A 22,306-nucleotide genomic window follows, 5' to 3' on the forward strand; every position below is an offset into this window, starting at 1 on the left:
AGTTCAGTAATGTGGAAACGAGCATGATTGATTGGCTAGCATTAACTCCTCCCTCTGTTTGTAACGTCAGTGTGATTTGGGTATTCAAAATTCATCCCTGTTTTAGGCGCACCCATTTCAGCCTGTAAGAACTGCTGGGCAGAAGCGCGGTTTACCAGCTGGAATGCAGGAGCTGTGTTGCGCAGGAGGAACGTGCCACTTACCGAGCTTGTTGTCATACGTGTGGGCGACAAATGGCATCAGTTTCCCTTGGGTTTCCTTCACAAAGTAATCAATGACATCATGAAGGCTCTGGAGCGTAACCTGGGTCACAAAAAAGTGTGGGGGAGGTTACCACGTGCCACGTTCTCAGTCAGAAATGGGGGAGCTGGTGGGTATCTAACGATCTTCACTGGCAATGCCATGTATTCCAAGGGCCACCTGTGACGCGTGCAGGGAAAAGGTGCTTCCTGGGGAATGCAAAAAGCTTGCTGAAAATTAGCAGTGCTTGTTAGGCATGCAGTAGGAGGGGTTATGTGTAGCAGTAAGGGGCATGGAGCCCAGGCCAGGGCTTGCTCCCCGCAAACCCCTCCCACTACCTGTCTGTGCAAAGCTTGTCTCCAGCCAGGCTGGAAACCAACTGATGTGCAGCTTCTTTGGGCCCCAACCATAGCAACAGGCTAGCAGAACGCTGCAGGATCCTCCCTTCTTCCCACAGAGAAGGGTGGACAGAGACATGACATAAGCCACCAGAAAAACACTGGGCTCTTGAGCTCCTGCCCCTCTGCACATCAGAGCTTTTCTGGACAGGCTCTCTGCTCCCACAGTGCAAATCTGAGCTGGGAGAGAGCTGCTGGCTCTGGCCTTTGATTTTAATCTTTTTGTAGATGAGGAGGGTAACGAGCTGAACGGTTTTCATACAGTGGCTACACAGGAGATTCCTGCATGCCCATCCTGGTATCACCAGAGGCACCTTTTTGAATAGCAGTAGGAGATACAGAGAGCTGCTTCCAGGACAACAGGTGAGTGGAGATCTGGCCTGAAGTTTTGTGCGGTCCAATGCAAAATACACGTGCTCCCTCTAACGGCCAAGTCCCCCTAGGTTTGCACACCCATGACACCCTTGTTGCTGATCCCTGTAAGCAGCTGCCACATCCATTTCCTTTCTGCACAGCTTCGTGGATTTGCTATTTGATGTTTAGTCAAAATAATTTTCGTTAGTGTTTCACGGTGCTTTATATCAATAGATCTCAGTGGAGAAAGGGCTCTATATCCCACTTTTACAGCTGAGGAAACTGGGACAATGACTCAGTCATTCTTAGTCCAGTGCTCTGTCCACTAGGCCATGCTGCCTCCCATTCATTTTGTTTTGAGTTCAGCTTTATAAGCAAAATTCTGTACTTATCATTTGGGCACTTAGAGCATCTCTTTGAACTACAGGTTGCACCTCTCAAATCTGGTACTTTCTCATCCGGCAAAGGGTCCCTGGGCTAGGCCAGGTCTGGAGTGGCAGCTGGCAACCTGGCTGGCAGACTGCCTGTCCCACAGCAGCATGGGGGCTGGAGCTAGAGTCCCTAAGCTGCCCTGTGGCAGTGGAGGGCTGGGGGCCAGAACCCCTACCTGCAGCAGTGTGGGGCAGGCTGGAGTTCTCTGGCAGCCCTGCAACAGCCTGGGGTTGGGGCCAGAGTCCCGGGCCAGGAAAGTGGGAGGCTGGGACCACAGCAGCCCGGGGAGCGTGGACACCTGGGGACAGAAGCCCTGGGCCTCCACTGGTGCAGCAAATTCTGTTGTTCAATGCTTGGCAAGGGAGGTGCAACCACCTCATTTAACCATCTTCCAGTTAGTCTTTACCTCTCTCTGTACTACTTCCTTACCACTTTTATTTGAACTGTCTGCACACCCAGCTCCAGTTAATTTGGGCGTATTCCCTGGCAGATGCCTCTGAGAGAAGGCAACTTCTTGTAGATTTTAGAAGAGGCTGAGTCAGGAAAATGCGTGGTAACACCTTGCATACACAGTCAGGGACAAGAGAGGTTACAGTTCCTACATTGTGCAGTTCCACAAGGAAGCTGGCAAGGGCCGGTATGGGCTGGGAGCGCCAACCAACCTGCAAATCCAAACGGAACCTTAAAAGTCATCCAGAAATGCCATGGTACTTGTGGGTGGGCAGGTTGATCTCTCGTTTCAGTTTCTGAATTGTGCTGGCAGACCAGGCATTTCAGAACTAGAAGGATGAAAAGTGTGAGCCACAAATAACTAAATTGCACTGATTAAGTTTAAGGTGTGAATTTTGACACATCTAGTCAAACTGGTCCAAAGGTTTGAGTGGACACTTCTGTCTAAACCAGGGCAATTTCAGTTTGGTTGATACCTCTTCTTAATCGATTTAACTGAGACAAGCCTGACTAAAAGGAAAATGAGAGAGTCCACACAGATGTTGCAGTTTTAGAATTGTAGAATTCTAGGGCTGGAAGGGACCTCAGGAGGTCATCTACTCCAGCTGCTGCCTAAAGCAGGATCAACCCTAACTAAATCATTCCAGCCATGAGTATGTCAAGCTCGGACTTCAAAACCTGTAGGGATGAATTCCACCACCTCTCTTGGTTAACACGTTCCATTCCTTTACCACCCTCCTGGTGAAGTAGTTTTTCCTAATGTCCAACCTACATCTCCTCCTCTGTAACTTCAGACCATCGTTCCTTGTTCTGCCACCTGTCACTATTGTGAACAGCCTCTCTCCATCTCTTTAGAGCCCCCTTTCGGAAAGTTTAAGGCTGCTATCAAATCGCTTCTCAGTCTTCTCTTCTGCAAACTAAACAAGCCCAAATCTCTCAACCTTTCCTCATAGGTCATGTGCTCCAGCCCCCTAATCATTTTGTTGCCATCTGCTGAACCTTCTCCAATGCATCCACATCCTTTCTATACGGCAGGGGGGTGGGGAACCAGACACAATATTCCAGATGTGGCCTCACCAGTGCCAAGTAGAGGGGAATAATAACGTCTCTAGATCTGCTGGAAATGCTTCTCCTAATGCACCCTAATATGTCGTTAGCTTTCTTGGCTACAAGGACACACTGTTGACTTACATTTAGCCTCTCATCCACTGTAATCCCCAGGTCCTTTTCTGCTGCACTGCTACTTAGTTAGTCAGACCCCAGCCTGTAACAATGCTTGGGATTCCTCCATCCCAAGTGCAGAACTCTGTACTTGTCCTGGTTGAACCTCATCAAAATTTTTTGGCGCAATCCTCCAATTTGTCTAGGTCACTGTGGACCCTATCTCTGCCCTCCAGTGTATCTACCTGACCGCCTACCTTAATGTCATCTGCAAATTTGCTGAGGGTGCAATCCATCCCCTAACTGAGGTCATTAATTTAAGATGTTGAACAGTACTGGCCCTAGAACTGATCCCTGGGGCACTCCACTTGAAACCAACCAGACATTGAGCCATTGGCCACTACCCATCGGGCCCACCCATCAAGCCAGTTTTCTATCCCTCTTGCAGTCCATGTATCCAATTCATGTTTCCTTAACTAATGAGCAAGAATGATGTGGCTGAGTGTATCAAAAACTTTGCTAAAGTCAAGGTATATCACATCCACTGACTTTCCCATGTCTACAGAGCCAGTTACCTCATCACAGAAGCTAATCAGATTGGTCGAGCACAACTTGCCCTTGGTGAATCCATGTTAACTGCTTTTGATCACTTTCTCCTCTTCCAAGTGTTCCAAAATGGATTCCTTGAGGATTCCGTCCATGATTTTTTTCCAAGGATTGAGGTGAGGCTAACCGATCTATAGTTCCCTGGATTGCCCTGCTTCCCTGTTTAAAGATGGGCACTACATTTGCATTTTTCAAGTCATCCAGGACCTCTCCTGATCTCCATGAGTTTTCAAAGATAATAGCCAAAGGCTCTGCAGTAACATCTGCCAGTTCCCTCAGTAATTGGGTGCATTAAATCCAGACCCGTGATTTGTGTGCGTCTAGCTTTTCTAAGTAGCTCTTAACTTGTTCTTTCTGCATCGAGGGCCGCCTACCTCCTTCCCATACTGCATTGCCTAGTGCTGTAGTCTGGGAGCTGACCTTGTCCGTGAAGACTGAGGTGAAAAAGCATTGAGTACTTCAGCCTTTCCCACATCATCTGTCACCAGGTCACCTCCCTGATAGGCGTCTTATTGTTAACATGCTTGTAGAAGCCCTTCTTGTTGCCCTTCGCATTCCTTGCTAGCTGCAGTTCCAATTGTGCTTTTGTTTTCCTGATTACCCCCCCCGCCATTCTCCAGCCATATATTTATACTCTTCCTTACTCACCTATCCAAGTTTCCACTTCTTATACACATCCTTTTTGAGTTTAAGCTCACCAACGATTTCCCTTATAAGCCAAGCTGGTTGCCTACCATATCTGCTTTTTTCACTGCGCATCGGGATGGTTTGTTCCTGTGACTTCCATAAGACCTCTGTAAAATACTGCCAGTTCTCCTGAACTCCTTTCCCCTTCATGTTAGCTTCCCAGGGGATCCTGCCCATCAGCTCTCTCAGGGAGTCGGAGTCTGCTCTTCTTCTGAAAGCAAGGGTCTGTATTTTACAGTTCACCTTTCTTTTTTTGTCAGAATCCTGAAATCTACCATCTCATGATCACTGCAGCCCAAGCTGCCACACACTTCTCTTTCTCCTACTAGTTCTTCCCTGTTTGTGAGCAGCAGGTCAAGTTGTGCATGGCCCTGGTTGGTTCCATCAGCACTTGTACCAGGAAGTTATCCCCAACATTCTCCAGAAACTTCCTGTATTGTTTGTGTGTTGCTGCATTGGTCTTCCAACAAATGTCTGGATGATTCAAATCTCCTATGAGAACCAGAACCTATGATTTGGAAGCGTCTCTTAGTTGTCTGAAGAAATCCTCGTTTACCTCATCCACCTGATCTGGTGGCCTATAGGAGACACCAACTACAACATCACCTCTGTTGCCTCCGCTTCTAAGCTTAACCAAAAGACGCTCAAATGTTTCTACTCTCTCCGTATACCAGAGTTCTGAGCAATTGTACTGCTCTCTCACATAAATCGCATCTCGTCCTTTCTGAACAGTTTACACCCTTCCATGACAGTGCTCCAGTTACGTGAGTCATCTCACCAAGTCTCCGTTATTCCAAACACCTTCTATTTCTTTGACTGTGCCAGGGCCTCTAATTCCTCCTGTTTGTTTCCCAGGGTAGAAAGCTGTGTCCACATTTGCCCCAACTTGGAAGGGGGCATGGTAATCAGGTAATCAAGGCCATGGGACATTACTAATGAAGTGCTGCGGTGAATACTAGGCTAATTTTCACCCACATCAACTCTGAAGCTTCAGACTTTGAAGTGCTGGCATGTCCACGCTACTATGAAGTCCCTCAAAATTGTGAGGAGTAAAGGGACTTCAAAGTGCCTGCAGCTACAAGCATGCCAGCACTTCGAAGTTTGAAGCTTCAAAGTTGATGTGGGTGAAAATTAGCCTAGTATTCACCGCAGCACTTCATCAGTAATCTCCCATGGCCCTGATTACCATGCCCCCTTCCAAGTTGGGGCAAGTGTAGACAAGCCCGAAGAGAAACAAAACTGTAAAAAAAGAAACCAAATAATAATTTGGGGCTCCCCCCAAGGTGAACTCCCAGGCAAACTCCCCTGTTAGCAGCATTGCCCTAAATTAGCAGCTCTTTATCTAAATTGGCATTAGTTCACTCCTTTAGTTAAACTGGTCCTGGTAAACTGGTACAACTCTGCAGTAGGTGAGTTCAGATAAGACTTGACGAAGACATGGAATTAACTTCTCAAAGGTATAGCATGATCCAATGCCTGGAAGTTGAAGCTAGATGAATTCAGATGGGAAATAAGATGTAGATTTTTACCAGTGAGTAGTTAATCATTGAGGTGTGTGGGGTGTACAGGGAGGGGTAGTACCTCTGTTGGAGGGACTTGTCGTACCCCTTTGGGGGTAGTCCGTCCACTTTGGTCCCCGCCTGTCACTCAGCTCTCACTTGTGGCTCCAAGTAGCTGCAACATGTGCAGCGGCCACATCCCGGGCAATGGCTTTGACAGGCCGGCCAAACCAGATGAGTGTAACCGATGGGGCTCAAACCCTTGGTGAATTTTTGGATGTGCCTACCCAGCATGTGAAGTCAGTTCCGGCGGACTGGGTGGAAGAGATCATTTAGATCCAACAGCCAAGAAGGTGGTTCTGTAACGCTTTGTGGAAAGCGAAGGGCTTGACAAGGCAGGAGAGACATCAAGGCCATCCACTGCAACCAAAGAAGTTACCAGTCGTGACGATTCTACGTACCACTGGTGCCTGGCTTCCAAGGTCGAGAGAGTGGGATTGCTCCCATGCATCGGCTCTACCACTTAAAAAGCTTTCACGCACAGGTCCTGTGCAAATCATCATATCACATCACCCAAGTCCTGCGGTGATGGGGGAGGGGTGAAGCGACAGGTGGAGGTCACCACTGGGAATCGTAGTCCCAATCCCGCACGTAGGCGGCCTGTGGACAAGCGGTCGTCCAGCTCTGTACCTGGGGCAGCAGAGTTGCCCAGCAGCATCCCAGGCGTCTGAGCAGTCCTCTTTAGGACAGCACTGCTCACTCTCATAAGGGAGGGGCCTACAAAAGGTGGCCTAAAAATTGCCTGCCCTCCAACAACAACTGGCGAGCAAGCTGCGGCTGGCAGTTCAACCCTACTTGCGGTCGAAACCGAAAGAAAAATTTGAGAAAACTTACCATTGGTGTACGGAATGTTCGTACTCTCATGGATCGAGAAGCTGTTGCAAGACCTGAGAGAAGGACCGCTCTCATTGCTCGTGGACTAGCCCACTATAACATCGATATAGCAGCATTAAGTGAAACAAGACTGGCAGGGGAAGGTTTCTTGAGTGAACCAGGAAGTGGTTATACCTTCTTCTGGAAGGGTAAGACTGAGACAGAGGATAGAATACATGGAGTCAGTCTGGCAATAAAAACCTCATTGATGCGTCAACTCCCAGACCTTCCAGTGGGTATCAATGAAAGATTGCTGAAACTACGCTTCCCACTAAATGCCAAACATCATGCCACCGTCATCAGTGCATATGCACCCACTCTAACCTGCCCTGACACCTCAAAGGAACAATTCTATGAAGATCTCGACAGACTGATCAAGGCCACACCTGCAACAGACAAACTACTCCTACTTGGAGATTTCAATGCCCGAGTCGGGTATAACAGCGAGAACTGGAAAGGAGTAACCGGGCCACATGGTGTAGGCAAAATGAACAACAATGGACTACTCCTTTTGAGCCTTTGTTCTGAAAATGACCTGACTATTACCAACACTCTGTTCCGACAAGTGGATAAATACAAAACGACGTAGATGCACCCTAGGTCTAAACAGTGGCATCTGATAGATTATGCTATTGTCAGGAGGTGAGACATCTGAGACGTACTGATCACCAGAGTAATGCAAGGTGCAGAGTGCTGGACAGATCACAGATTAGTCAGGATGTCTCTTCAAATTTACATCGCTCCCTCTCGGCACAAATGCCTTAAGCATGTGTGACCTGCTTTTAACATAGCCAAACTGAAGGATGCCCAGTGTTTCAACAATTTTCAGAAGAGTCTCGATGACAAATTAACATCCCACGGTCAACTGATCGGTACTGTAACCTAAAAGTGGGATCAGTTCAAGCAGATAGTGACTGGCGCAGCAATAACATCGCTTGGACCAAAAAAAGAATACATCAGGATTGGTTCGATGAGAACCAAGAAGAAATATGTTCAGCACTGGAAGTAAAGGGAAAAGCCTTTATTGAACGGCAGAATGACCCCTATTCAGCCTCCAAACATGACCATTTCAAGCACCTTCAGAGCAAAACACAGAAAGACCTCCGTCAGATACAAGACAGATGGTGGGAGAGCAAAGCCAAAGAAATTGAGCACTATGCTGAGACCCACAACTCAAAGATGTTCTTTAGTGCTATTAAGGCTGTCTATGGACCTTCTAAACCAAGGACTACCCCATTGCTCTCATCAGACAACACAACACTGGTCAAAGACAAAGAGGGCATCAACAAAAGATGGTGAGAACACTTTAGCAACCTCCTTAACCATTGACCGTGAATAACAACGTCCTCAATGAAATTCCACAATAACCCATCCTGACAGATCTTGGCTTTCTGCCCACTATAGATGCGATTAAGAAAGCTGTTAGCCAGATGAGTTCAGGAAAAGCTCCTGGAAAAGATGGGATACCAGCAGAGAGAGATAAAGTGGCAAGTCCAGCAGCACTAGCAGCATTCCATAGCATGCTCACCAGCATCTGGGAGGATGAAAACATACCACAGGACCTCTGCGATGCTATTATTGCTATCTGAAGAATAAAGGCAGCAAAGCAGAATGCGGAAACTACAGAGGCATATCCCTCCTCTCCGTTGGAGGGAAGATCATCGCCCGCATCATCTTGAACCCCCTAATAGACAGTATTTCCGAGGCAAATCTACCTGAAAGTCAATGTGGTTTTCGACCTGGCCGGAACACAGCCGGTATGGTGTTTGCTTTCAGACAAATACAAGAGAAGTGCATTGAACAGAACATGCACCTGTATGCTGTCTGCATAGATCTGACAAAGGCATTTGATACCGTCAACAGGGAAGCCCTTTGGACCATTCTAATACGACTTGGCTGACCAAGAAAATTTGTCCAGATTATACACCTTTTCCATGGCGACATGACAGGCGAAGTACTGTCTGATGGAGCCACATCAGCCCCCTTCAACATCACCAACGGCGTGAAACAAGGATGCGTTCTCGCTCCTGTCTTATTTAACCTGTTCTTTGCATGCATCCTTAACCGTGCAATGAAAGATCTGGACCGAGGTATATACTTGAAATACCAGCATGATGGATCACTTTTTGACCTCCGTCGCCTGAATGCAAAGACTAAGACAGTGCAGAAACTCCTTTCTGAGGCACTCTTTGCCAATGACTGTGCACTTATGGCTCACACTGAAAACAATCTTCAGCATATTGTCAACAAGTTTGCTGAGGCCTCGCAACTTTTCAGACTAACTGTCAGCCTCGGAAAGACAGAAGTTCTCCACCAACCTGCACCTGGATCAAATGCTCCTATCCCAAATATCTCCATTGATGGCACTCAGCTTAAAGTAGTGGAGAACTTTAAATACCTGGATGGTGTCATATCCAGTGATGGATCACTGGATAATGAGATCAACGCGCGAATAGCCAAAGCGAGCCAGGCACTTGGCTGTCTGCGTGTCAAAGTTTTAAACCACCATAACATCCGGATGTCAACAAAACTGTTTGTGTACAAAGCTGCTGTTCTCTCATCTCTTTCGTATGGGTGCAAAACATGGACACTATATAGGCGTCACATCAAGCAGCTCAAAGCATTCCACACATGCTGCCTCCGTAACATCATGAAGATCCGCTGGCAAGACAAAGTGCCCAATCTTGAGGTCCTCAAGAGAGAGCCCAGATGACAAACATCGAAATGATGATTATGCAGTCACAACTACATTGGACTGGTCATGGCAGCCCTATGGATGTCAGCAGAATCCCTCGCCAGCTTCTGTATGGTGAACTCTCCCAGGGCATCCAGCGTATAGGTCATCCATGGAAACGCTACAAGGATACCATCAAAGCCAATCTGCAGTATAGCAGTACCAAACCTAGGGACCTTGAGGACGCCGCCAGTGACAGAACACAGTGGCATGCAACAGTCAGAAATACCTGCATTGCCTTTGAGAAAGACCACTGCCAGCGTCTACAAGAGGCACATGAACAATGTCACAGAGCATCAGCAATGCACAACCCACAGATTGCAAACTTCCCATGCACCATCTGCGGCAAAATGTGCACCTCTAGAATTGGCTTATACAGTCACCAGAGGGCACACCATGAGACCAATAACGGATGATCTGCACAGATTTGTCATCATCGGATCGATGGACTACCAGTAGCTAATCATTAGAACAAGTTACCAAGGGTCCTGGTGGATTCTCAGTCACTGAAATTTGTTGCGTTAAGTTTGGATGTTTCTCTATTTGCTCTAGGATGTATATGGGGGAAATCTATTCTTCTCTGTTACACAGAAGGTCAGATGGGAAGATTACTGTGTTTAGAATCTCTGAAGCAGACAAACCCCTCCTTTTTTGTTCTAGTTTTCTGTAACCTTTTCAGCTTTCTAAGGCAGAACCAATACATTATTTTGTGTTTCCAACACACAAACATCCACTTACTGCTCTTGCCAATTCAACTGTGTAACCTTTGCCCGTATTCATCACTCTGTAGTGCTTTATGCTTGGACCACTGAAACAAGAAGAAAGCACACTATTAATACACTGCTGTCAATAAATTATAGATGAATGGTGGTGGCTGCAGGTTCCCTATCTTTTATTTAAGATGTTTATTGGATGGCAAGTTTCAAGAACACCAGTGTGGTGTACAAGTCTTTTTTGTATCAGTTCATTTAAGGGTGACTGGCTAAGGGGGAAAATTTTGGTTTGTTTGCCATTTTGTTGCTTTGTGATCAATCAAGAAGAAGCTGGATGAGTGTTTTTTATGTTCTTTGTTTTACGTTAGAAATACCAGGAATGGCAAGTTTTGTCTTCCCATCCTCAGATGCTTCCTTGAGCAAACCCTGAGAAATTCCTCAGTGCAGATGCTGTTAGTGAGGTAGTGGTGGGGATCGGAGATGAGGGAAATTTGGTGGGTTCTGTAACTGAGACAACAGTGTTTGCAGCCTTTAGGGCATGGGATCAAGATAAGGCTGGAAAGAGCAGCAGGGCCTGGGATGTGGGGGTCTCTTGGAAATATTTTCTGGTTCTACTGGAAAATTCCATCGAAACAATGCCACAACTAAAGTGACTTCGGATTTCAGACTTGGATATTTATATAAACATTCTACATTATGTTCCCACACAGTACAGGAATTCCCTAGTCTGGGGCAGAGGGGTCCCTTCTGTTGCCAAGCTGTCAAAACTCTGTGGCATAGAGCCTCCAGATCACCAACCTCAGGAGCAGAAAGGACTGCAACTTTGTGCACCAGGTCACAACTCCTCTCACTGGAATTTGGCCAAGCCACCCCTCTGTCTTGCCAGTCAGCAGGGGCTCTGTCATTGTCAGTCAGCTCCAGAGAGAGGCCGAGGCAGAGGAGCCTGGGTCCTCAAACCAAGGTGTAGACCTGGGCCCCCATCCCTCTTGAGCCAAGTTCTCAGGTCTGGGTCACATGGCCCCATTTAAAAAAAATGGTAGGCAACAGACATGTGCCCCTCTCCCATCTCTCTGGCCTGTCCCCAGTCTCCAATGCCCATGCTCACCAATCCAACCTCCCTGTGACTTCTGTCTGCTTGGGGTCCTGACTGACAATCTGGCCTCCCTAGAGGAGGAGGCAGAAAAGGTGAGTAGCTGAGGTGAGTGGGGCCAGGAAGGCAGGATAAGTGGTTTTGCTACCTACAGCTCCCCCACTTTGTCTTGGGGTTCAATGGCCTCTGATTTGAAACTCTCCAAATGTTGAACTGTAACAAGGTTTGTTTGGTGTGATGTTGCATTCAGTTTTATTATCTGTAGCTCTTACCTGTTGTGGTAGTTGTGGCCCCAGCGTGCACATGTGTTCTTTCTGGTGCTTGCTCTGGGGCTTAGAAAGTCTAAGATTCCATGACCTCACGTAAGTGACTTTAAGGACCAGGCACATGCTCTCTGCTCACCCGTCAGTGATGGTTGGCTGATGTCTATCACGTGTTAATGTGGCAATTCCTTCTTCCTCCTCCGTAAGCCACACTGTCTCTTGAACTTTTACTCAAGGCCTGATTAACCTCCCCCTAGTTATTCCTACAACAAGGGCCACATTTCACAAACGAACCCTGGGAATTCTACATTCGGCAGCATGATGTGGTACAAGTCAATTAGCAGTTTGATAATATCTTGTGGATTCAACTTACTCTATCACCTGTCTGATAGTTACGGCGTATTTCTTACTGTCACTACCGGGTCTCAGGATCAAGTTCCCCCAAGATGGATTCTTCTCCAACATCTCAGTCGCTTCCTGCCGAGACACCGTATAGAAGCACCTGCAGAGAAAAGAGGTGAGAAGCAGCATGAGTCAAGCTGCTCAGTCTACACTGGGAAAATAGCCTGAGGCGACATGAGGGCTAAAGCTGCCTTGCCAGTCTGTTAGTAGAGTGTTCTGTGCCATAGGTATTGGGGGCTGTCCTTGGCCTTTGTCGCTCCAAGATGTGTCAAGTGAATGGGCCATTCCAATAAGGGACGTTGTCATGTTAGTCAATTGGCAGAACCCCAGACAGCTATGATTCATCCCTTTCTGCATGCAATGGGGGGCGCAGCTCAGGAGGTGGGCTGTGTAACCGCCAAGGCTGGGTACCCAAAACAAAGGGAGTCGTGTCAACTGGCCCATTTTGCTCATTTTACATGAAATATTTTGAATATTCACCGCCAGCACAGTGTTATAGCTTTCCTAGAAAGACAGACATATGTGACAGTCCAAATCATGGTCAAGAAGTCTTCTTGGAAAGGTGCATGTGGCCCACTTGTACTTCAAAAAAACAGCAGGGACAAAAGTCTCTGGTGAGTGGAGAGACAAGATCAATGCAGTGTCCATTCTAAAACGCTGCTACGGTAGATGGACATATCAGTAGTGGTGGGGCTGAAATGCCAAAATGTGGAAGTGGCAGAGGTCCTGAATTACCTCTTTGATTCTGTGTTCACCAAGAAGGTTGGTGGTGATTGGATGCTTAACATAGTGAATGCCAGTGAAAATGGGGTAGGATCAGAGGCTAAAACAGCGAAACAATGTTAAAAATTAATTAGAAAAGTTAGATGTTTTCAGGTCCCCAGGGTCTGATGACAGCCTAGGAAGGAGTACTGCAGAAAGATCTCGGAATCATGTGGACCACAAGCTAAGTAGAAGTCAACAATGTGACACACTTGCTCCTCCTTCCTCCCCCCAAAATGTGAACATCATCCTGGACTGTATTAGCAGGAGAGTTGTAAGTAAAAACCAGAAGTAATTTTTGCACTCTCTTCCACACCAATTAGGCCTCGACTGTGGTATTTTTGTCTCGTTCTGAATGCCACATTTCAGGAAAGATGTGGGCAAACTAGAAAAAGCCCAAAGCAGAGCAAAACTGAGTAAAAGTCAAAAAAACATTATTTATGAGGGAAGATGGAAAGAATGGGGTTTGTCTAGGTTAGAGAAGAGAAGATGGAGAGGGGACTTAGAAGCTTTCAAGTACCTAAAAGATTGTTAAAAGGAGGAGAGAGGAAAAATTATTGTCCTGAACTTCTGAGGCTAGAACAAGAGGCAATGGTCTTAAATTGCAAGAAAGGAGGTTTAGGTTGGATGTTAGGGAAAACTTCCTGTCAAGGTGATTAATCCTGGAATAAATTTCTTTGGGAGGAGGTGGAATCTTCATCGAAGATTTTTAAGAGCAGGTTAGACGAACACCTGCGAGGGAGGGTCTGCATGATGCTTGGTTCTGCCAGGAGTAAAGGTGACCAGGACTTTAGGTCTCTTCTAGTTCTCTGTTTCTATGAAAATCTCTGATCCAAACACCCCACCCCTCCTTGAATTTTGAAAGGATTTGAATTCTGAACACAACTTGGTGGCTTTGGCCCACCACTGTGGCAGAACCTGCAGTCATGCTGTACGAGCCACGATTATCAGGGATTTTTGGAAGATAACTGTAGGAGTGTGAGAGGGAGGCCAGGCAAGGCAGGGGTTAAACAAGGCCTGTTGGCCCAATTAGCCCCACCCCAGTTCACCTGTGGCCAGTGTCAGGCCTGGAGGGGTATAAAAGTAAGGAAGCCAGCCCAGTTTGGAGCTGACCAGCCAAGAGGCAGGAGCTGGCTCTGAGGCAGTAGGCCCCAAGCCAGAGCTGCCACCTGGTTGGCTACCAGAGGGTGCTGCCAGGACCCTCCCCCAGGCACTGAGGGGACTGGGGAGCCCCCCCCCAGGGAACCACTCTCCCACCAAAGGGGGAACTAGTTTCTCAGGGCCATGCCCCAAACTTAACCCAAAGACTCTCAGGTGGGGCTGAAGACGCGCCCAACAGGCCCTGGCCGGGGGGCCAAGCCACTACGCCACCCGGTCCCTGGTGCGAATTGCCCACAATAACATTAGATCCCAGAAGCAAATGTACCCATCAAGTGCGCATATGCATACACATAAGCAAATGTTGCAAGGAAACAAATTAGCAACATTTACTCTCACATCCTCAAGCATCCTCTTCTTTTTCTGCAATAGGTATTTTCTAGCACTGGTTCAACAAACCCAAAGGAAGAAGTGTCGCAGAGTGCTCAATGGAGGAGCAAAATAAACACATGATGAAGTCCAACTCAGAGCCCTGATTTTGGGTTGTAAGCTTCAATATAGTGTGATAGATCCACGCCCACAGCCAGCTACAGCACCATGTGGGAGGGGAGATACGTAGGCAGCTGGGTGTCCTCTTTTATGTTCTCCATGGAGTAAGGCCCTGGAAGGGTCAGCCTGCAGCACCAGGGTGGGCCAACACCTGGGGCTAGTTAAGCAGCTGCAGCCAGTCAAGGCCTGTGGAGCCCTCAAAAAGGCTTCCCCCAGGAAGGAAGGGGAAGGAAATAGAGGATGAACTGGGGAGAGGAGACTCACCAAGGAGAAGAACTGTAGCTATCAGAGGAAGGTACTGCAGTTGTGTTACAGGGGGGTCTGGTGGAAGTGGCCCAGGGGTGGCAGCTGTGGCACTAGGAGGACCCAGAGAGGGAAGCCCCTCCTGCCAGAGCTGCCTGGGCTGGAACCTGGGATGTGTGGGAGGGGACTGGATTCCCCCCCAGACCACCCCACACATCTGGCCGGCCTTAGAGGGGCAGTGGCTAAGGAGTGAGCCTCCTCCCCAAAAGACTGTGGTTTTGGACTGGCCAATGATGAGAACGGCCCAGTGGTGCTGTGAACCAAGCACAGGAAGCAGGGTGAGGGGGACAGCAGGCCTCTGAGGCTGCTTTTAAACTGCCATGTAGTGCAGGGACCCACAAGGACAAGCCTTGGGTTGTGTCACAATACAAAAATTAAAATGCTGTGAAAGAAAAGGGAAAATTCTAATTAGGTGTGTATTGCTGAACTTACTCCGGCATATGGTTCAGGGTATTAACATGCGCTTCATCGCTTGGCTTCTCTTTTCTTGAAGATGCATTGGGTGGCTGTTCTATGGCAGCCCTCCTTTTCTTTTCTTTCTCTAGCACTTCATTCAGCCTAATGACTTGTCTGGGGAGCAGTGATGTACATGCTGGCACTGACAGCTGAAAATTAACAAAAAATAAAGTTGCAAAAGAAACGGAACAGGTAGAACAACATCGGTGGGTATTAACTCAAGTGAACCCAAGCACCACCACCATCACCACGCTAATAAAAGACAACTACAAAGCAGAAATCTTTTTTTAATTGCTGGATGCGGTAGATGAGTATTGGCTGATAAACGGAACTGCTTTGTGTCTAGTCTTTGAATACCCCCCGAAAGTGATTTTTTTAGGGTATGTCTGTACTATGTGGAAGTTCGACCTGGTCACGGTCAATCATCCAGGGTTCAATTTCGTGTGCTTGCTAAACACGCACAAAATCAATCTATCTGGGGTTGATAGTTGATCCCGGTACACCTCAATATTGTGAGGAGTAAGGGAGGTCAACAGGAGAGTTTGTCCCATTGACCTCCTTCTGTGAAGATGGCCAGGTAAATCGACTGTAGATAAGTCAGTTCTAGCTACACAATTGCCATAGCTAGAATTGCGTATCTACAATTGACTTACCTGCCTAGTGTAGACCTGCCCTGAGCTAATATAGCTAATTGGTCCCCAGAAATGTTTGGGACAGTAATATAGTATTTAGACCTGTTTATTAGCCTGAGAGAGAATGTTTGGTTTTGTTTGCCTGTTGGACTTTTCATAGTCTTATACCCTTACTAACATATCAACAAAGAGTAAAAATTTGTGTTGCATCTACCCGTGGTCAGATGGGATTTATAATACAAGGAGCAAAGATCAGGCATGCAGTTCAAGTGTTTCTGGGTAATATCTGAGGGTATGTTTGAAAGCTTCCCAAGCCCTTTCCCAAACCAAGGTGAAACAACCAGGTGGGGAGGGACAAGGGGATGGAAGAAGAAAGGCCTAAGAAACAGTAAAAGCCAACAAACCAGTGACCTTGGCTGAAACAGTTCCCACTGAAAGCCACCAGAGTCAAGACTCTCCAAAGCACAATAGGACCATAAATTGTAAGGGGTGGTACCAGAGGCAAGCATCACAGCTACAAGTTTGACTTGCCTGATCCAGCATCCTCAGGATCTGAGTGGTCCAGGACCAGGGAGTTTTGCTTAACTAGGGGAGGTCAGTGCTCCATTGCTGGCTTCCAGCCTCAGCCCCAACAGCTTCCTGTTCCTGGTTGCTGGCTTCCCATTCCCGGCCCAGCTGTGGCTTCTCAGCTGCCGGCTTCCCAGCCGTGGGCCACCCACTTCCCAACTGTGGCTTCCTGGCCTTTCCACTGCTCCCAGGTCACAGATCCCCGGCTGCTCTTGGCTACTGATCTTCCACCTGCATTGCCCCACCACCACCTGAGCCACTGGGGCTCTCTGGTCCAGGAACAGCCATAGTCCTATTGGCTGGATGTGGAAGTCCCATATTTCAGAGGTTGAACCTGTATAATTGTTTGCTAAGAAAGGAGAAGGGGAGAGAGAGCTCTACTGGTGGATACGCTTGATCGTTAACCACAATATACATCGTGTTGCCTGCACTTTGGACTCTGGTCTTCTGCTTTCTGTCTGCATGACACGCACCAAGGGAGGGCAAGGAGCCTTAAAAGCAAATCAAGCAGTGGCCTGACTTTCTGCAATGCTGGACACCGCAGCGCCATTGACTTCAGTGGGAATTGTGGACAGGCAGCACTTCTGAAAACCAGTCACAGCATGTCTGCGGTATAATAAAAAGCCCCCAGCACTGAGCCTCAGCACCCAGGCGAGTTGACTGGCTAACAGGGCTGGGATTGTGGAGCTGGCAGTTGTAAGACTCACAGACCTCACTGAAGTTCTGGCTGCACAAGCAAGATTTGAATTCGGCCTGGTGTGTCAGTAAAAAGACCCATGTGAGGAACGTGTCTGAAAACAGAGTTAGGCTCAATTTGACCCTTTTTCTGAGGTTCCACGTGAGGATTTCTGAAATCTGATCTGGTATTAATAAATCGTCCCTCCCATGATCCCAGGAGTGGGGGTTCAGTTAACCCATGTATCTTTTCTTCTTTCAGCTCTGCAAAGTGAAAGCCCACCACGGATGTCTGGTGCCTGCTCCACCCAATGCACAGGTGCCCGCACTGCTAGGAATGTCTCGCCCATTACTGACAGGATGGGAAGACGGCCGTCTGTCAGTGGGGTAAATCCTTTTTCCCCCCACAATATTGAACAATTGAATTTTTAAAAATTTGAGTGTTGTTCTGAAAGGGCATTTCGCAAACACTGTAACTACTCAAGCTTTTAAAAACCAAGCTGGAGCCCACAATCTGCAAACATAGGCATGAGGTTAATTTCCCTAGTAAGGACCAGAAGGCCCTGGCACCAGCCAGATGTGTTCAGTCAGGCCATCTAGGACATAACTAGCTGCCTGTTAGCAAGAAGAGGCAGGACAAAAGTGGTCAGTCAGATGACAGCCTGTTACGCAAGTGAGCCTTCTAGAAGGGCTGAGAAGGCTCATGCTGCAGTAGAAACCGCAGCCAGCAACACAGTCTGCTGAAGAAAAGCCTGAAGAGTTGAGGAGACTTGAAGAAGAGAGTCTGGGCTCTGTTCCAGAGCCAGAGACTTAAAGGTAACCTAGCAGAGGCTGGAAATTGTGTCTGGAGAGTGGGCTAAAGAGGAGCTCAAGTGATGCGAGAAGAACCATTTGCCTGTAAACTCCTGTGGGACTTTCCTCACCCTGGAGTGGGATCTCAGCTAAATAGAATACAGCTGGAGGGCTAAGCCGTGGACAGAAACAGGCCAGTGTAGGCCCCAAGCAGTGAGCGGTAGTGGGTGCTATATGGGCAAAGGCCATTGCAATGTCATGCCCTCAAGCTAGGGGAATGGTGTGTCAAACTACTTACAGAGCTACGGGTACATGAAAAGTTAGCTTGTGCCTAAAATGCTGGCAGGATTGGTGCCTAGCTTGACCTCACAGCAGGCTCCCAGTTCCCCAGCTCTTGGGAGGTGACTTTCCAAGGCAGTCTACGCTGAGGTCTGGGAGATCTCTCTAAGCCTATACAACAGCATGCGTGTACCTCAGGAAGGTATACTGAGCCTCCAGCACGGGCACCGCCTGAGCTTTGTGCTGTTAAGAACTCCTGGGTATGGCAAAACCAGCTACCCTGACCCAGTTTGAATCACATGATTATTGAGAAGTACATTGATGGCTCCTACTTATGCAGTCCTGCCAGTCTGACACATACAGGGCACTTGACCAGCTCTGTCCCTTACGGATGAGTAATCGTTATGGTGCCCAGCTGTGAGTAGCTGAAAGTCTTTGAACAAAGAGATGAACGTATACTGATATCCAGCAGCTGTCATGCAATACTGGCAGAGCGAGCTCTGTTGACCAATATTTAAGCCAGTTGTCCTCAGCTAATGCAAGGTGCAGCAGGATAGTTAACATAAATGAACAGGGTTGTAGAATTCAGGCCAAGTAATTGTTAGAAAAGTGTGTGATTTTTATTTATCGTTAGCACATTAATTAGAAAGACATGCTGTTTTGATAGTGTGCGCTTTGTGCATAGTCTATATTGTGGTTAATTATATAGCAATGTGTGTTAATCACATCACATGTGTATTAAGCACCCTATCAGTACAAATTTGTGTGCCACACGCACTTGTGGCAGTTACTTGGCATGAGTTCAATAATCCTGGTAATTTGTTAAGTATCCTATAGCACAGAAGTGGATAAACTACAGCCAGCGGGCTGTGCATGTCCCATCAGAGCTTCTTAATTCAGTCTTTGAGCTCCCGGCCCCCTGGGGAGCAAGGTCGGGGACTTGCTCCCCATGGGCTCCACATATTGCCCCCATCCCAAGCACCGGCTCTGCAATTCCCACTGGGCAGGAGCTAGGGCCAATGGCAGATGGTGCCTGTGGATGGGGCAGCACAAGAGCTGCCTAACTGCGCCTTCATACAGGAGCCAGAACGGGGACATGCCGCTGCTTCCGGAAGTTGCTTGAAGTAAATTCCATCCAGAACCCACAACCCAACCTCCTCCTGCACAATTTGCCTTCCCCCACAGCCTCAGCCCAAAGCTCTCTCCTGCACTTCAAGCCCCTCCCCCCTGCCACCCCCCAAGAGCCCACGCACCCTCCCACATACCAACCCCCCCCACCCCAATTTCATGAACATTTAAGACCTGCAATACAATTTCCATATGAGATGTGGCTGTCAGGCCAAACAGTGTGCCCACCCCTGCTATAACACCCAGTGTGAGCTGAAGTCGGCATTGCCTTAAGTAGAGGAGTGTCATACTGGAGGAGAAGCCCAGGAGGTGCCTTTGTGACCTTGGCAGTAGGAATGCACCTGCTCAGGCCAAAACGCTATGCGAGACACCTGCTACCAGAAAAACAGGATGGAAAGGCAACTGGCTAAATCGAGCCTCCGCTGAGGTACATCATATCTTTTTACTTGTGAAGTGATAGGGAAATGTTGAGGTGTCTCTTTTGACACGCGCCTCCTGTGTCAGGTGGTCTTAACAATATGGCCTGAGATGGCTTCCTGAAAATGAGTCTTGCATTGAGCGGTTTTCCCGTGTGCTAAACTCTGGACTTTTCTGCAACAGACAAGGCTGGAACTGGTTATTTGGTCTCTTGCGCTTATTTCATGCAAACCACCATGTGACCAAGCAGCTGACTACACAATGCATCCTCAGCTGAGAACCAGCACTGACGAGCTCCCGTACCTGTGTGACTGTGAGGATAAGGCTTTTCCACTCCTCCCCATTGTTGTAGTCCTCCACCTGAGAGAATACAAAGAGAAACTGAAGCGTGACTGACACCAAACACTCCCAGGTCTCTGCCGTGTGTGGCCCTCCCCAAATCCCCTCAGAGTCTGCATTTTTCAGGTGACTGGGGCACAGCTCTTCTAAGGAAATAAGATGGAACTTGTCTAGTTTCCGGTTTCCTTATTGTCACCTCTTCCCCACTGCCTCCTGATGCCGAGTGCAGTCTGTACTCTGACCAGGGTGGCCATATGTTGCAATGGGAGAATGGAGCACCACACAAGTCCTGCCTGCCAACCTGCATGGGGCCCGATCGCCACTCACTTTCCTCTGCACGCCACTTTCTTGACCATTGGCAAGAACAAGTGTCCACTTTGCCAAATAAACCAGGAACCCAGGACAGGTCTTACAGGGACTGTCTCAGCTACAGTGGGCCGGCTGGTCCTCCTGACTAGGACCCCTTCTGACCCAATGCACTGGGCACTGTAGTGGCTGCCTGCCTGAATGAAGAACTCAGGTGTGATCCCTCTGTATGACGCCCTCAAACCCTTTCTCACATAACGGGGAGAGGGCAGCGTAGTATGGACAGCTGATTCCCTTGGCCCAGTCCCTAGCAGGGGTGGAGGGTGAGAATAGGCCCCCTTGAGAGGCCCAGGGACCAGTAGCTCATCACTACATTTCTGCCTCTGTGTGTGGAGGGGCAGAATAGGAGATGAAGACCCCCACCGTAACTATTTAGGAGGGGAGGGGAGAGTCCTATTTCCCCAAGGTACTTCATACTCCCCATTCATCTCTGCCACTCCCTCTTGCTTTCATCTTCCCCTTCCTGTTCTTCCTCCCAGACCCGCCTCCCTCCTCCTTGCTGTGTCCAAGGGAAGGGAAGTGGAAATGAGTCCTGCACTAGGTGCAGACCTGGGCTCCGTAACTGGATCTGCCACCAGCTTGCTGCCTGACCCTGAGGAACTCACTTCTTAGCTTGGTTCCACGCTGTCACCTCGTAGTCTGTCTCGGTCTTGTCTTGCTGGACTGTAAACTCTTCCGGGAGGGGATGGACACTGACTACATGTCTGTGCAGTGCCTGGCATGCCAGGGTGCTGCTCTTGCTTGGGGTGCTATGGAACGTATGGAATCAGTGAAAGTGATGACATGGAGGAAGGGAAGGTAGAGATGGAGACAGGAGCTCTGACATTGGCCAGAAGGGGCAGTGTGGGACAGGAGAAGAGGCTTCAGAAGGGAGCAGCAGTGACTGCATGTGCAAAGGGAGCCCTGCTTCTGCCTTCCAGGACTGGGAAGAGGTACGTGCTATAGCCGCAGGTACCAGAAAATGGAGAAGCCCTAGAGACTCCTTCCCAGGTCAGAAGTGGCAGTGTGTTCTCCTGGAGGAAGGCAATTCCATTCCGCATGTGTTTGTTACTTAAACTAGAGTGTTTGTTTCCAAAATGCGTCTTTCCAACCCCAACAGGCAGCGGGTTCGTGCATCTCACATTGGAAGGCAACAGCTCTGCCGCTACTTTCTGCTCTCCTATGGTGAATGCCTGGCTTTGGAGATGGTGTCGCCAGGAAGGCTTTGGCTTCCTCAACCACCGGATGCTATTCCTGGAAGGACTGCCAGGCAGAGATGGCATTCACCTTTCGAGGAGGAGAAAGACCATATTTGGACACAGACTGGCTAACCTGGTGAGGAGGGCTTTAAACTAGGTTCAACGGGGACAGGAGAGCAAAGCCAACAGGTAAGTCGAGAACATGGAAACTTGGGAGATGGGTCAGAAATGGGAGGGAGTATGGGCAACAATGTCAGAGTAAAAGGAGAGTCAGGGCAAAATGGAGGCAAGATCAAATCAATATCTTAGATGCTTATATACACATGCAAGAAGTATGGGTAATAATCAGGAAGAACTGGAAGTGCTAATACATAAATACAACTATGACATCGTTGGCATCACGGAAACTTGGTGGGATAATACATATGATTGGTATGTTGGTATTGAAGGGTACAGCCTGCTTAGGAAGGATAGACAGGGAAGAAAGCCCGGGGGGCGGGTGTTGCCTTATATCTTAAAAATGTACGCATTTGGGCTGAGGTGGAGATGGACGTAGGGGATGGACATGTTGAGAGTCTCTGGGTTAGACTAAGAGGGGTAAAAAAACAAGGGTGATGTCCTGCTAGGAGTCTACTACAGGCCGCCTACCCAGGTGAAAGAGGTGGATGAGGCTTTTTTTAAACAACTAACAAAGTCATGCAGGGCCCAGGATTTGGTGGTGATGGGGGACTTCAACTATCCAGATATATGTTGGGAAACAAAGTCATGCAGGGCCCAGATTATCCAGTAAGATCTTGGATTGC

The 22,306-nt window shown here is 48.2% G+C and overlaps 1 protein-coding gene across 1 annotated transcript in view; it reads right to left on the reverse strand.

The window, feature by feature from the left end:
• STAP1 (signal transducing adaptor family member 1) overlaps window positions 1-22,306 on the reverse strand; it is a 37,246-nt gene that overhangs the window by 2,072 nt on the left and 12,868 nt on the right. Inside the window, exons 4-8 of the mRNA XM_074992063.1 lie at window positions 19,924-19,980; window positions 15,107-15,279; window positions 11,934-12,062; window positions 10,233-10,302; window positions 204-303 (exon numbers count right to left, since the gene is read on the reverse strand). Of these exons, the coding sequence (XP_074848164.1) occupies window positions 204-303; window positions 10,233-10,302; window positions 11,934-12,062; window positions 15,107-15,279; window positions 19,924-19,980 (529 nt within the window). The remainder of the gene's footprint in view (window positions 1-203; window positions 304-10,232; window positions 10,303-11,933; window positions 12,063-15,106; window positions 15,280-19,923; window positions 19,981-22,306) is intronic.

This window comes from Carettochelys insculpta, chromosome 4 (genome assembly GCF_033958435.1).
Source record: "Carettochelys insculpta isolate YL-2023 chromosome 4, ASM3395843v1, whole genome shotgun sequence".
NCBI classification, from domain to species: Eukaryota; Metazoa; Chordata; order Testudines; family Carettochelyidae; genus Carettochelys; species Carettochelys insculpta.